This window comes from Labrus mixtus, chromosome 2 (assembly GCF_963584025.1).
Source record: "Labrus mixtus chromosome 2, fLabMix1.1, whole genome shotgun sequence".
NCBI lineage: Eukaryota > Metazoa > Chordata > Actinopteri > Labriformes > Labridae > Labrus > Labrus mixtus.
In genome coordinates this window covers 16,590,579-16,606,831 of record NC_083613.1, presented here as the reverse complement: position 1 = coordinate 16,606,831, position 16,253 = coordinate 16,590,579, and the positions used below count along the sequence as shown (strand labels likewise).

Here is a 16,253-nt window from a genome sequence, read left to right as displayed (position 1 = left end):
CATGAGAACAAACATTTAAAAAGAAAGTTTGTTTCTGCCCATCCCTGTGTATCTGGTGTGTGTGTGTGTGTGTGTGTGTGTGTGTGTGTGTGTGTGTGTGTGTGTGTGTGTGTGTGTGTGTGTGTGTGTGTGCGCGTGTACCAGTCCATGCAACTTTAGGAGTCTCTACTAATCAGGGATTTTCAGGTTGAAAACAATTACAATAACATTATTATCATTTTCTGCTATGACAATATCTATAATTGTATCATTCCGTGGATGTGATTATCAGGACATCAGATTTTGTTTGTTACACCTCCACTCATTTTTACAAAAGTTCTGCTTTCACAGTTCCTGATCACATCTCTGATGAGTGTAGTTATTGCGTAAAGTCAGCTTCACTTTGTCCTTATTTTCTATACAAGAGGAGCCTCCATGGCAAAAAATCTAAGAAACAATGACATGAGTTTTTTGTTTGTTTAGAAAACTGTCCACTGTGCTTGATTGTTTTATGAATGAATAAAACGTAAATGACCAGCCATGTTCCTCACTGATAGTCAGTAATTCACTTTGCAGGTGGGCAGGTCTTAAACCTGACAGTTGAGTGGTGAAAACAACATCCGTCCAGTCAGAAGTTTAACGGTGACAGTGAGATCAGGAGTCCTCAGAGAGATATGATTGGCTAAACTCCAGATTGGAAATCAGGGCAGATCACCCACCGTGAGTTGTGATTGGTCATTAAGATGGCAAAGGGAGAATGTGTGTCCATTGGCTGTAAGGCACTGGCTCGGGCGTGGTCAGGAGAGATCAGTCATGCTGAGGCTCATGGGTAATCCTGGACGTAGGTAAGCCACTGGGACACGGCCATTCTCACTGGTCGATCCTGTGATGGATAGACGAGCTTTGGAGCGCATTGCATCTGTGAATTTCATCTGTACGAGGAGAAAACAAGTTCAACAGGTATGAATCATAAAGAGTAAAAACGAGAAAGACAGCTGATGTGTTGGACCACCTGTCCAGATAAAATACACACCTAGAACGGTTGATCGTTACGTGATATAATATGAGAAATTATTTAAGATCTGGCAGACATATGAAACTGATCCTACTGTAATCTTTAAGTAAACAACAATGTGTTCTTCCACTCAGGGGCGTGTCCTCACTTTTTTAACTGGGGTGGCCCACCTGGGGAACTGAGGTATGCAGGGCTGGCATGATGTTTGTGGGCACACACATGCAAAGAGTCCTTTTTTTGCCCTTTCTACCCCCACTAATGACATGTGAGAAACACAATTTGGCAACAAAGATCTTCTTAGCTTGATTCTTTAAGTCATGATTTTATTTTCAGTACTCAAATAATTGAATTCAAAAGCTTGTATGCAGTTTAACCTGCAAAAATACATTTATTGGCACAGGCAGGGTTGGTGATTTTTGAAAACTTGCATGATTTTGAAAGTAGCATTCCCTCAGTGCTACGTCTGCACCCACCCCCTCCTATCTGTGCTCCCTCAAAAGCCACGCCCCTCACTTACATGCACAAGCGTGGGCTCGTGTATGCATGAGGTATAGAACGAGCAGGGAGACAGGGAGGCGTGATTGGTTCATCAGATTGGTACCTCATGGCAGACACTGGACAAAGTTTTTACAGGCTTACAATTTACAGATGACGGATTATCTTTGTTCCTTTTTAATTTTCAGAACACGAGTTATTAAAGGAAGAATATGCAATTTTTCACACTTAAATGTAGCACAAATCAAAAATATCCTCTGAAAATAACTCTGTGAGTCATGACTGTCTACAATGAGTGTGACAGCCCTCCGAGCCGTAGCTACACTTTGTTTACATCGCCGGGACGGCCGGCCAGCTCATCCCCTCGCGTATAAAAGTTGTTTAATTGAGGGACTAGAGAAAATAAGAATAACATACTGTACTCACTGCTTATTTGAATGTCATGTAAGCGTTTGTAGATCACGGTCATTTTGTGTAAATGTACATGCAGTGTGACGATACGAGCATAATAAAGATCATGCTATGCAGTGCGAGTTGTTTTGGTTTCATGTTGGTGCTCAAGGGCGACATCTGCTGGATGAAAAAATCGCATATTCTTCCTTAAATGTCTGTCGGGACCGAAAGACAATTTCAACTAACATCTTAAAAAGTGTACGTAGAGAAAAATACCAACCCTGCCTTCAAGTCCATTTCAAGACAGAAAGTGTTTTCCTTGTAAATGTTAATGGAAATAACAAGTATTTATTTTCAACTGAAAGTACTACCATTAGCCTGTTAAAACAGCCAGAATAGTTGATCTGTGCTTAAGTCCTGCCTCTGATTAGGCAAATAGCCAATCAAAGATTTGACACACTCTCCCTCAGTCTCTGTCTCTCTGTCTGTCTATCTCTATGCATTCATGTCCAACTAAAAATTAAATTTTCTACACAAATAACATCAATTAAGATGAACACAAGGGCACATAAACAATGACAAAAACTTGTGATTTTTTGTTATTACTAATTTGAGATCTACAAGATTTCCTGAAGCCAGTGAATGCAGCAGCAAAATCTAGGACAATATGAAATGACAGGATGGAGACTGTTTTAAAGCAGCACACTGAGTTATGTTGGCAATTAAATTATGAAGAAAGGAACAGTAACCACATGAATATGGAGGGTTGTTTGGATTGTCTTCTTATTTGGAAAGAATCTAAATGAGAACAAACTTCTGTTGATCTGAATTAGTTTCATTTGAAGTAAAATGTTATGACAGGAGTAGTAACAGGGAAAAGGTACAATGAATGTTTTCAAGGATGATTTTGTCTTCACACAGCCTGAATGTAAGGTTACAAATGTTTGGACACAGCTTCACATTTCATTTCTGAGCTGTGCTCCTGCACATCAGCAATCAGGAGGAAAATCTTGAACATGAAAGATTGCAGACCAAAGCACGACCATAAACTGTTTGATCTGAAACTAAAAATAAACTAACTGATCTTAGTATAAGTTGCTGCTTCAAAAACATCACTGTTGAGCAATTTAGGAACTACCATGATGTCCACATTTCCTCCACTCATGGCACTCCTTCTAACACGAGGAAGGGCTCTGCCCATTGAAGCCTTTCGAACCCAGCATTTAGACTGGCTTTATTCTGCACCGTGAGTAACCATGCATGGGCACAGAAACACATACTCCAGGTGGAGTCTATGTATCTGTGTTACTCTTAGACAACAAGCTCTAAATACACAGGTATCAGCTGACAGAAACGTTGTCTGTTAATAACACTAAGGATCAACAGTCTCTCTGAGGTAGACCTCAAAGTATATCACTTCCATGTACTGCTTCCCTGTTCTTGATATAACAAAGGGCTGGAGGGCCCAGGTGCTCACATTTTGCTTTGCCTACTCACAAGACACACGGTGCAGCTTAAGAGTATACCAACTTCTTAAGGCACCACTACACCACTAGACACAGCTCATTTACATTTAAAGCTACAGACACAGAAACAGCCTGTTCTGAGCAGGGCTGAAATAGAGGGGGTTATAGGCATGATCAGATACAGGATCAGAGTGGATTTAGAACAAGAACCTTCACAGACATGTTTTGGTGAGCTCTGAGACTTCTTCTAATCCTTTTAAACAAGTTTGAATATGTGACCTTTAAGGCAACATGTTTGTCAGAAGGAAACACAGACAAAGAATGGAGCAATGCATTTTATGAAATAGACTGCACATAACCTTGTTCACAAATGTCCCTTAAATAAACACTGGCAGCAAGTTCTGGTCTGAGCCCCAATTAATATACTTTATAGTTTGAATAATTCATGGAACACAAACACCTGCTCATATGATCCAAGACCAGAGCCACCACCATCTTCATAGAATCACTTGAGAAACTAAAAAAAATGGGCCCCAGAGTGCATTGGTGTTAAGAAAAAGGGATTTGTAGGACCGTGTTCGAGGATGTGGTCTTCAGTGATCAGGATTGTCACTGGACTCTCCAGCAACATTCAAGCTGCAAACTTATCAAACAAATGCTTACTTAAATGAAGCTATGGGCATGACTAGCACTATGACAATCACTAAAAACTATTTTTTTTGTCATGAGGGAAGTCATATTGTTCTGCATCACCTATTTAAAAAAAAAATAATAATGAGGGAAGTCAAATCCAGGACCAGCTCTGAGGGATGGATGGTTTCTCAGCAACGAGACAGAAGAGGAGACGGGGAGGTGGGGATCTGTCTTAAGGACTGGGCATCACAGATGGATTCAAACTGTGTATCTCATTGAACCTACTGAGATGAAGAGGTGAGAAATAAAATGATAAAACAGTTCAACTTTATTTTCATTCTAACAAAGCGACCAGCTTTTTATGGTGCTGCCAGTGCAAACCAGTCCATCTTTAATATAAAATCATAGGGCCTCATAATGAAAAGCAGATGGAGCATGATTGGCCAATGAGTCAGTCAATAAAGAGGATGATTGGCTAGAAAATAAGAGACAGGAAACAATTAAGGAGGGACATTAAAAAAAGAAAACAGATGAAAAGACGAGGAGGAGAGGAGATAACAGGAGAGAAAAGGAAGGAAAGAAAGGAGACTATGGAATGGAGAAGAAAAAGGATGAGGAAAGAGGAGTGAGGAAAGAAGAATACAAGGACAGAGGAGTGAAGATACAAGGAGACGAGGACAGAAGAGTGAGGAAAGAAGAAGACGAGGACAGAGGAGTGAAGATACAAGGAGATGAGGACAGAGGAGTGAGGAAAGAAGAAGACGAGGACAGAGGAGTAAAGATACAAGGAGAAGAGGACAGAGGAGTGAAGAAAAAAGGAGAAGAGGACAGAGGAGTGAGGAAAGAAGAATACGAGGACAGAGGAGTGAAGATACAAGGAGAAGAGGACAGAGGAGTAAAGATACAAGGAGACAAGGACAGAGGAGTGAAGAAAAACGGAGAATGAAGAGTGTGAGGATGGAGATGAGGAAAAAGGAGTGAAGGATGAAGGAGACAAGGGCAGAGGAGGGATGATAGTAGGAGACAAGGACAGAGGAGTGAAGATACAAGGAGACAAGGACAGAGGAGTGAAGATACAAGGAGATGAAGACAAAGGAGTGAAGATATAAGGAGACGAGGACAGCTGACTAAGGGAGGAGTCTTTAAGATAGGATTTAAACAGGTAAAGGATGTGAGGAAGCTGTTGGGTAATGGAAAGGATCACAGCCATAAACAGCCAACATACATGAAGTTATACTATAAATGTTTAATTTATGATCTATAATCTTCATCAAAAGTCTGAGCGCTGTTTATGACTGTGAGGTGAGGAATGTTTAGCCATCAATCATCACTCTCCTACCCGTGTTAGATCTTGACGCTCTCAATGCCATAAACGTTGTAGCCTTCTTTATAGGTGGCGTAGTTTGGCTGGTGGCTGGGGGACAGCAGGTTGAAGTTGGGGGCGTGTTGAGGAGAAGACAGTGTGTGTGTGTAGTTTCCTGTGTGCTGGGGGGAGGACAAGGTGTTGGCTGCCACCTTTACAACAGAAATAAAGTTAGAAATAAAGTTTTTACATTGATTCACTTTTAACATTCTCTTTAACTGTGAGACTCTTTTTTTAGTATGATCGTATTAGTGTTATCTTATCTCTACTATATTATTCTTACATCATGCTGGAAGCAACAGAAAGCAAAGGTTTGAGTGACCGATTGAATAGCCAATATGGAAATAACACAATGTAGAGAGAGACATAGAGGGTACAGGTCCACAAGAAAATGTGATTAAAAAAAGCAATGAGGTATTATATGTCTATAAATTCAAAATATGAGTCTGGATAAAATAAAGAATAAAGAGATGAAAATGACTATTCATGATCATAATTGATACAACTATTTAACAGAATAATGGAACTGAAACAGAGAAAAATGGAAATTCGAGAGAAAAATGTTTGAATTTATTTATGGCTTGATTCCACATTTGTGTGCAGTAAGTCAGCCAGGTGTGAACACCTCTACCTGTCCCAGTCTGTGTATTCATAGATGCTGATTTATTCAGGTGTTTGAATTGCTTTTATCTGGAGAAAAAAAAAATCCAAGGCAGACCCTATCACAGTTTTTACCCCCACGTCGGCATAGATGAAAAACCACAAAGTGTGATAAGTCAAGAGCAGATGAAAAGATTAACAATCAAAGATTAGTAGTCAACCTCGAATAATTTTAGCTTGGTGTGTTGTGTTGGTAATTCTAGTGTTGGGATATCAGCACAATACGGCTTGAGATTGGGATTTGATTGTGGCTACAATGCTCGTCCAGAACCCAGGAGACTCCCTGTTCTGCTCACTGGTAGTTACCAACAAAATAAAGACAGAAATCTGTCGCTGCTGGGTTTCACAGCCTTTCTGTCTTAGTTTTGGCATAAACAGCCTAATTTTGCAGCAGCTTTTTTTCAAAACATTGCAATGCAAGTTGTGATGTTTTTTAAACTTTCTTGACTCATCAACTGTGAGTGACTGTGAAAAATACTCCAATAAAAACATCTATTGGCTGAGTCAGCAATCTGACGGAATAAGATGTGTACAAACTGAATGAAACTACAGAAAATGAACATGTATTGCTTATTTCTCTATTTCACTGTCAGTGATTTCCTCATGTGCAGAGATTCTGTTTCTGTTTCAGTGTGATTCCATTCACACTGCTCTTGTTAACAGCTGTGCTGCTATAAAACAATTGACAGTAATCAAGGGGATCTGTATCTCACTGCATAAACAGTGTTTGTGATCATCACTGACAGACAGCTGTAACAGAGCCCATGTTTGGTGGGAAGTTTGGAACACAGCCTCTCATTGGTCGATAGACTCAACAAAAGGCCCCAGGCAGAAAGTTAGCCAACATTTTTCAACATGAAAACATGGATACATAAGCACAAGAAGACATAGTAATGACTTAATGAGTTCTCTGTATTGAGACTGCAGTTTGAGGTCTATTTGTGAAACTCATTACACCAGAGCATCTGTTTGTTTAATAGAAAAAAGTGTCTCTAACATGCAGTATTCAGAGATAAAAGATATGAACTATTCCCCTCAGATGCTTATACAAATACAGATCTGAGGGGAACAATATTTTAAAAGTCGAAGAAGTGACTTTTGTCATATTAGTGACATCATTGTTTTTGCAAAAATTGCAAGGTTGCAATAAAAGCACAGGGGTTGCCTGAGCTGATATAATGACAACTTCCTGAAGGGACTGGGAAACACTATTCAGAGTGTTAAATATCACTTTAGTCACCATACAAACACTTGTCATTAATCAGAGTAACAATGCCAAAACTTGCTGGAGGAGCTAGAGACTGTGACTGATGTGTTCTCTCGATACATTCTGTTTTTTTTTTTAGTAAATGCCTTTCTTCAAGAGAGTTCTGAATAATTCTAAGCCTTGTCATTTTTGCTGGACCAGCACTCCAAACGTCTTCACGTTAACGTACGAGCTGAGAAGGCTTTGCTCAAATAATTTTGTTTCATAGCTGTATCACGTAAGAGGCATATTTTTGAGTAATTGCAAATATGTCTTTTGGAAAACTATTGTGTTTTTTAGCAAACACACATTTATATGGGTATTTTGTAAGTGTGTCTCATAGGTTAGCAAGTTGTTTTTTGATTGCAGTCTGGAATGCTATTTGGTTTCTAAGAGCCTTAATTATACTCATTTAGCTTTCATTTAGCATCCAACACTTAAGCTTAAGTGTCTCGCCAGTCAATCAAAGGAGACTGAGTGCAGAAGAGTCGGAGTCTTTAAACCGTTACAGCAGAGTCTGCAGTCAGAAAGAGCAAACACTGAGCTGCACGATGATTCTGAAACAGGTGAATCGAACATATCCTCACATTGGGTTCAACAGATGTTTCTGTATACTTCTTTTGATGTTCAAGGATCCTCAGAAAAAAAGCTGGACACCATGAGGGTGTCTTTAATAACAGTACAGCATGGTGTGTGAGGATCCACACAGCCCTGATACACAGGAACATATTATAAAACAACATTTTTATCTGAATACAGAGGCCGATGTTCATGTGTCACCCGCCTACTCCACACGTAGGCGGGTATTTTATAAAAATAAGGTTTTACTCCTTTGTTTATAAAAAATAATCCCGTCAACACAGTTCTCAAAATCATCCTCATCCACATGATGACGCAAAACACACTGATGTGAGAATGTCAAACATGTTCTCGCCATTCCTCTGTAATGACCATTTAATTTTCAAAGTTGTCCATTCAGGCGTCTCTGCTCGTCAGTACAGTGGGAGAGCAACTGTGTATGCATGTGTAAGCTTGTAAAAAGTCCAGTTAACAAACGTTAACACCAGCACTAGTTTGTTTACGTCTGCCATTGCACTTATCTGTTGTTAACAAAAGTGACAGCGTCGCACAACAACGTCAAATGGAGAAGAAACCTGTGCACAGTGTGACATTACAAGCCCAAAACTAGGTTTTCCCTGTCTGATACATAAACATCTGGAAGGAGTTTTCCAAAAGGTGTGTACGAAAGGCCAAAATGCAGAGAACAAGGTACAACAGTTTAAAAAAAATAATGCCTACGTGTGTACTAGGCCTAAAATAAGTAGCTATAGATTATCATGCCTCATTTCTCATTATGTCATGTTGGGCGCAGTGCCTGGTAAAAGAAGCGTAATGGGGGGAAGACTGTGGGGATGTGTAACGTCTGAGCCAACGAGGCAGAACAGCGCTGTGTGTGTATGTTCATGCCTGAGTGTGTCTGTGTAGAAAGCTCCCGCTGTGTGCTCACACGCCGTGCGTCTCGCCGTCCAAAACACAGTAATGCAATGTGAATTCACAGACTGGGACACCAATATAATGCTGATATGGATGAAATGTTGAATTGCAAGGCGTAATACATCTGAACTTTGTTACTGCTTAAAGATGCAGATGTAACTTCTTGTTTGTGATAGTGATGTGTGTATGCAGAGTATTTTGTTTTGGGTGTATCGTTTTCACAACAAGGAGAGAGAATTATAGTTTGAACCAGGATGTAGTCTGGACCAGGATTAAGTCAGGACCAGAAGCAGTTTGTCTGTTATCTGGAAATAGACTCCATGAAAAGGAAGGATGAAGAGGACTTAAGAGTTTAAAATCGAACAGAATAATTTTTAACTGAAGTTTGACTTATAGGATTGAAAAATGGCAAAGTAAAAAAGTATACAACAATAAAGACAAAAATAAGGACATGTGAAACAACACAAAGAAAGTAATATTATATATGAAATAATGTTAAATGATTTTGTGAAAATAATGTATTTTTCTTAATAATAGTTATTCTATTAATACCTTATAATCATTTATTACACTGTATTAACGTCTATGATGATCACATTCCACACAGATGTTATAAAACTACAGACAGAGATCACTTCCGGTTCACAGTTTGTATTGAAAGTATTTAAAATAAGAATCCTGCAGATTAAATCTAAAACGTTTATTCCACTTTAAATGTTACAAGAACATACCTTCATCTTTTTGGCCTCCGCTCTGCTCTTGTAGCAGAACTCCACCAGCGCCACCATCATTGCAAGACCCAGGCCTCCAACCAGGATGTAGAAGACACCGGCGACGTTACTGAGAGACAGAGCGCTGGTCTTCTCCTGGAGGGGGGCAAGGGGAGGCGTTACAGAATTGTTTAAGTGTGGACTGATTTATAACACATAACTTAAAATGTCAAACTAAATGTGAACTGTGAGATTTTCTACTAAGTGTATTCAGTTGTAGCATGTAGTATCCATATAACAGAACGTTGAGTCAATATAAGTAAGTCCGCCACAGCAACATTAAATCATTTTAACATTAATATGAGGATTGAAGCAAATAAAGAAACGTTGAACTTACTTTCCATAGTAACTAGATACTTTAATAATGTAGTAACTCCATAAGTAACTCAGTTACTTTGTTATACTGTAGTAGTATAGTAACTGTAACTAGTTACTTATTTTCAACAACTTGCCCAACACTGGTAGTTACAGTGTGCAGCTATGGTATGTAGTAACAGTCTGTAGTAGCAGTTTGTAATAACAATGAGCAGTTACAGTTTGTAGTAACAGTCTGTAGTTACAGTCTGTAGTTACAGTCTGTAGTAACAATGTGCAGTTACAGTCTGTAGTTACAGTCTGTAGTTACAGTCTGTAGTAACAATGAGCAGTTACAGTTTGTAGTAACAGTCTGTAGTTACACTCTGTAGTTACAGTCTGTAGTTACAGTCTGTAGTTACAGTCTGTAGTAACAATGTGCAGTTACAGTCTGTAGTAACAGTCTGTAGTAACAATGTGCAGTTACACTCTGTAGTTACAGTCTGTAGTAACAATGAGCAGTTACAGTTTGTAGTAACAGTCTGTAGTTACAGTCTGTAGTAACAATGTGCAGTTACAGTTTGTAGTAACAGTCTGTAGTAACAGTCTGTAGTAACAGTCTGTAGTTACAGTTTGCAGTTACAGTCTGGAGTTACAGTCTGTAGTAACAGTCTGTAGTAACAATGTGCAGTTACAGTCTGGAGTTACAGTCTGTAGTAACAGTCTGTAGTAACAATGTGCAGTTACAGTCTGTAGTAACAGTCTGTAGTAACAATGTGCAGTTACAGTCTGGAGTTACAGTCTGTAGTTACAGTCTGTAGTTACAGTTTGCAGTTACAGTCTGGAGTTACAGTCTGTAGTTACAGTCTGTAGTTACAGTCTGTAGTAACAATGTGCAGTTACACTCTGTAGTTACAGTCTGTAGTAACAATGAGCAGTTACAGTTTGTAGTAACAGTCTGTAGTTACAGTCTGTAGTAACAATGTGCAGTTACACTCTGTAGTTACACTCTGTAGTTACAGTCTGTAGTTACAGTCTGTAGTTACAGTCTGTAGTAACAATGTGCAGTTACAGTCTGTAGTAACAGTCTGTAGTAACAATGTGCAGTTACACTCTGTAGTTACAGTCTGTAGTAACAATGAGCAGTTACAGTTTGTAGTAACAGTCTGTAGTAACAGTCTGTAGTTACAGTCTGTAGTAACAATGTGCAGTTACAGTTTGTAGTAACAGTCTGTAGTAACAGTCTGTAGTTACAGTTTGTAGTAACAGTCTGTAGTAACAGTCTGTAGTTACAGTTTGCAGTTACAGTCTGTAGTTACAGTCTGTAGTTACAGTCTGTAGTTACAGTCTGTAGTAACAATGTGCAGTTACAGTCTGTAGTAACAATGAGCAGTTACAGTTTGTATTAACAGTCTGTAGTTACAGTCTGTAGTAACAATGTGCAGTTACAGTTTGTAGTAACAGTCTGTAGTTACAGTCTGTAGTAACAGTCTGTAGTTACAGTTTGCAGTTACAGTCTGTAGTTACAGTTTGTAGTAACAGTCTGTAGTAACAGTCTGTAGTTACAGTTTGTAGTAACAGTCTGTAGTAAAAGTCTGTAGTTACAGTTTGTAGTAACAGTCTGTAGTAACAGTCTGTAGTTACAGTTTGTAGTAACAGTCTGTAGTAACAGTCTGTAGTTACAGTTTGCAGTTACAGTCTGTAGTTACAGTCTGTAGTTACAGTCTGTAGTTACAGTCTGTAGTAACAATGTGCAGTTACAGTCTGTAGTAACAATGAGCAGTTACAGTTTGTAGTAACAGTCTGTAGTTACAGTCTGTAGTAACAATGTGCAGTTACAGTTTGTAGTAACAGTCTGTAGTTACAGTCTGTAGTAACAGTCTGTAGTTACAGTTTGCAGTTACAGTCTGTAGTTACAGTCTGTAGTTACAGTCTGGAGTTACAGTCTGTAGTTACAGTCTGTAGTTACAGTCTGTAGTAACAATGTGCAGTTACAGTCTGTAGTAACAGTCTGTAGTAACAATGTGCAGTTACACTCTGTAGTTACAGTCTGTAGTAACAATGAGCAGTTACAGTTTGTAGTAACAGTCTGTAGTTACAGTCTGTAGTAACAATGTGCAGTTACACTCTGTAGTTACAGTCTGTAGTTACAGTCTGTAGTAACAATGTGCAGTTACAGTCTGTAGTAAGTCTGTAGTAACAATGAGCAGTTACAGTTTGTAGTAACAGTCTGTAGTAACAGTCTGTAGTAACAGTCTGTAGTTACAGTTTGCAGTTACAGTCTGTAGTAACAGTCTGTAGTTACAGTCTGTAGTAACAATGTGCAGTTACAGTCTGTAGTAACAGTCTGTAGTTAGTCTGTAGTAACAATGTGCAGTTACAGTCTGTAGTAACAGTCTGTAGTTACAGTCTGTAGTAACAATGTGCAGTTACACTCTGTAGTTACAGTCTGTAGTAACAATGAGCAGTTACAGTCTGTAGTAACAGTCTGGAGTTACAGTCTGTAGTAACAATGTGCAGTTACAGTCTGTAGTAACAGTGTGCAGTTACAGTCTGTAGTAACAGTCTGGAGTTACAGTCTGTAGTAACAATGAGCAGTTACAGTCTGTAGTTACAGTCTGTAGTAACAATGAGCAGTTACAATCTGTAGTAACAATGAGCAGTTACAGTCTGTAGTAACAATGTGCAGTTAGTTTGTAGTAACAGTGTGCAGTTACAGTCTGTAGTAACAGTGTGCAGTTAGTTTGTAGTAACAGTGTGCAGTTACAGTCTGTAGTAACAGTGTGCAGTTAGTTTGTAGTAACAGTGTGCAGTTACAGTCTGTAGTAACCGTGTGCAGTTAGTTTGTAGTAACAGTGTGCAGTTACAGTCTGTAGTAACAGTGTGCAGTTAGTTTGTAGTAACAGTGTGCAGTTACAGTCTGTAGTAACAGTGTGCAGTTAGTCTGTAGTAACAATGTGCAGTTACAGTCTGTAGTAACAGTGTGCAGTTAGTTTGTAGTAACAGTGTGCAGTTACAGTCTGTAGTAACAGTGTGCAGTTAGTTTGTAGTAACAGTGTGCAGTTACAGTCTGTAGTAACAGTGTGCAGTTACAGTCTGTAGTAACAGTGTGCAGTTAGTCTGTAGTAACAGTGTGCAGTTACAGTCTGTAGTAACAGTGTGCAGTTACATTTTGTAGTAACAGTGTGCAGTTACAGTCTGTAGTAACAGTCTGTAGTTGCAGTTGTAGTAACAGTGTGCAGTTACAGTTTTTGGTAACAGTGTGCAGTTACAGTCTGTAGTTACAGTCTGTAGTTACAGTCTGTAGTAACAATGTGCAGTTACAGTCTGTAGTAACAGTCTGTAGTTACAGTCTGTAGTAACAGTCTGGAGTTACAGTCTGTAGTAACAATGTGCAGTTACAGTCTGTAGTTACAGTCTGTAGTAACAATGAGCAGTTACAGTCTGTAGTTACAGTCTGTAGTAACAATGTGCAGTTACAGTCTGTAGTAACAGTCTGTAGTTACAGTCTGTAGTAACAGTCTGTAGTTACAGTCTGTAGTAACAGTCTGGAGTTACAGTCTGTAGTAACAATGTGCAGTTACAGTCTGTAGTTACAGTCTGTAGTAACAGTCTGTAGTTACAGTCTGTAGTAACAGTGTGCAGTTACAGTCTGTAGTAACAGTGTGCAGTTACAGTCTGTAGTAACAGTGTGCAGTTAGTTTGTAGTAACAGTGTGCAGTTACAGTCTGTAGTAACAGTGTGCAGTTAGTTTGTAGTAACAGTGTGCAGTTACAGTCTGTAGTAACAGTGTGCAGTTAGTTTGTAGTAACAGTGTGCAGTTACAGTCTGTAGTAACAGTGTGCAGTTAGTTTGTAGTAACAGTGTGCAGTTACAGTCTGTAGTAACAGTGTGCAGTTAGTTTGTAGTAACAGTGTGCAGTTACAGTCTGTAGTAACAGTGTGCAGTTACATTTTGTAGTAACAGTGTGCAGTTACAGTCTGTAGTAACAGTGTGCAGTTAGTTTGTAGTAACAGTGTGCAGTTACAGTCTGTAGTAACAGTGTGCAGTTAGTTTGTAGTAACAGTGTGCAGTTACAGTCTGTAGTAACAATGTGCAGTTACATTTTGTAGTAACAGTGTGCAGTTACAGTTTGTAGTAACAGTGTGTAGTTACAGTCTGTAGTAACAATGTGCAGTTACAGTCTGTAGTAACAGTGTATAGTTATAGTTTATGGCAATGGTGATCTGTGAGGATAAGATCATCTCTATAATACTTTTTACTAATGATTCCTTCAAAAACAATTACGGTAATACATTTGTTTAATGGTGACAGGATTTAACTCGCCTGTTAAAAAAGAAAATGAGAGTTTTTAACATGCAGAATCACGAAACACATGATTCTAGAGAAAAAACACAAGTAAGTATTACTGCTATTTTATACTGGGCTTAAATATTGTCAGTTTGTTATCTAATATTTCACTCTGTTGCCTTGGCATAATTTTTTCTTCCTTTTCAGACACTTTCATTTCGAGTTCATTAGAAGTACCTTCTGTTTCAAGCTGACACTCATATTCACACTATTCATTACAAAAAAATCTCATATAAACAGGAAAGATTTATGTGAAAGTGCTATGAGTTACCATAAGTGTCCTCTATGTTACCCACGTGTAAATAACAACACTTAATTTCCCACAGCTAAACATGACGGTAATCTTCAGATGTCTTTTTCACTGTGTCAAACTGACAGTATTATATATAAAACACCCACAGTAATAATCTAATAAGTGCATGTGTGCTCTGACTTTTAACCTCACAGTGTCTCCTACATGAAGTACAATCTACCTTAATAATAAAACACACACAGACAGAACCACTAAAGTGCAGATGTGCTCTGTGTTCCTGACACATACAGACCCGACAGAACTGTGCATGCTGAATGAACAGACAGAGCGTTTGATTGGCCCACAGACACAGACGACTAACCTTATTAGTGGAGTCCTTGAAGCCACACTCTCCTTTATCGTACCACCACTTGTTTTTCATCTTGTCTAGGGTCCCTTGCTCATTCAGTTTCAATACGGCAAGGTTTACTGGCACTCTTCAATGGGAATAACATAAATAACATCATTATCAATGTTATCTTATGTTATTAGAGGGGCAGCGGTTCTCAAACTCTGGTCTTGCAGCCTATGAAGGGCCCTTTGAGATGTTAGGTATCACAAACTTTAATCATCAAAGGATGAGTAGTATTCAGAAACGTTAACTTATTTTAAAATAAAAATATTTGAAATATTAATCATTCAGGAGAGGTTTATTGTCAGCATTTGATGATCTCTCCGTATAAAGTCAGATTCTAACTGCTAGCATGATAAGCCTGTTATCAGGGGGGTGTTATACATGGGGCCCGTCTGTTTGGCCCCTGAGACAGAGAATGAGAGGCGCTGCAGTGAAAGCCTTTCTGCTTTGTAAACAGGTGAGAGCAGCAGATAAACTTTTTATCAACGGCTCTTCACCTGTTTGTTCATTTCTGTTGCTGCCATCTGGTGTGAGGTCACCTGACCCTGGCCTCAGCCCTGAATGCTGCCCTGACCCTGACCTCAACCAAACAGAACGCAACACCGTGTGAAGAAGCAGCATATAGCACAGTGCTGCCTGTGGGGGGCATTGTTAATAGAGATTACATCTCAGAATATCTTTTTAATCAAAGACTAGTCGCTAACATAATAACCACAGGTGGCGCTGTGATGTGCTGCTTCTTTAGATTTCTTGAAAACCTGCTAACCCAGTGGGACCTGTGTGTGTTTCAGTGTGTTTCAGTGTGTGAGTGTGTATTAACCTTGCTCTCCCCTCCTCCGCTGCCGCACTCTCCCTTGTCATACCACCACTTGTTTTTCAGTTTGTCCAGCAGCCCCTGCTCGTTCAACTTTAACACCGCCAGGTTCACCGCATTTCTACATGAACACAGCGTCTGTTAGCAGCTCATTGTCGTCAGTCCTCCTGCTGGTGTGCACGTTAGCATGTTAACTTAGCATAAACAGGATACACACAGCTGGATGAGGCTCTCCCTCTTAGCAGCAAACTCAGATTAGCTAAAACATGTGTTAGCAGCTAAGCTCTGCCTGCTGAATGCGAAAAAAATATAATGAAATCAAACAAAATATAAAATGAAAATGATGTGTAAAACACTTTGTTGTAAGCTAGCTCTGTCTTTTATTTTGACAGAAATTGCCAAAAGCCATGTTCATTAATTTATTTATTTTTGCTTGAAATGTGTTCCAGTTTAATTATTTTTCGTGTTTGGTATGTTAATGTTTTTAATCATAAAAAATATATAGTATCTGGGAACAACAATCTGATCAACCAGCTGATCATTCTGTGTTTTTTTTTATGAAGAGAGATCATTAAAGATACACTGAGTTTGATCAACCTACCCTGGTTCATATACACTTTGTATATTATAAGAT

At 39.0% G+C, this 16,253-nt stretch overlaps 1 protein-coding gene across 4 annotated transcripts in view; it reads right to left on the bottom strand.

Annotated features, from left to right (window-relative positions):
* Nucleotides 1-494: 494 nt before the first annotated feature.
* The window catches only part of LOC132986774 (glutamate receptor 2-like), a 42,286-nt gene continuing 26,527 nt past the window's right edge, over nucleotides 495-16,253 (bottom strand). Inside the window, exons 17-20 of one of the 4 annotated variants that reach the window (XM_061053391.1) lie at nucleotides 15,626-15,740; nucleotides 9,476-9,610; nucleotides 5,321-5,496; nucleotides 771-911 (exon numbers count right to left, since the gene is read on the bottom strand). In XM_061053391.1, the coding sequence (XP_060909374.1) occupies nucleotides 5,326-5,496; nucleotides 9,476-9,610; nucleotides 15,626-15,740 (421 nt within the window). In that variant the 3' untranslated portion in view covers nucleotides 771-911; nucleotides 5,321-5,325. Of the gene's footprint in view, nucleotides 912-5,320; nucleotides 5,497-9,475; nucleotides 9,611-14,772; nucleotides 14,888-15,625; nucleotides 15,741-16,253 lie in introns of all 4 variants that reach the window. The other 3 variants (XM_061053401.1, XM_061053411.1, XM_061053420.1) reach the window with 3 other exon arrangements.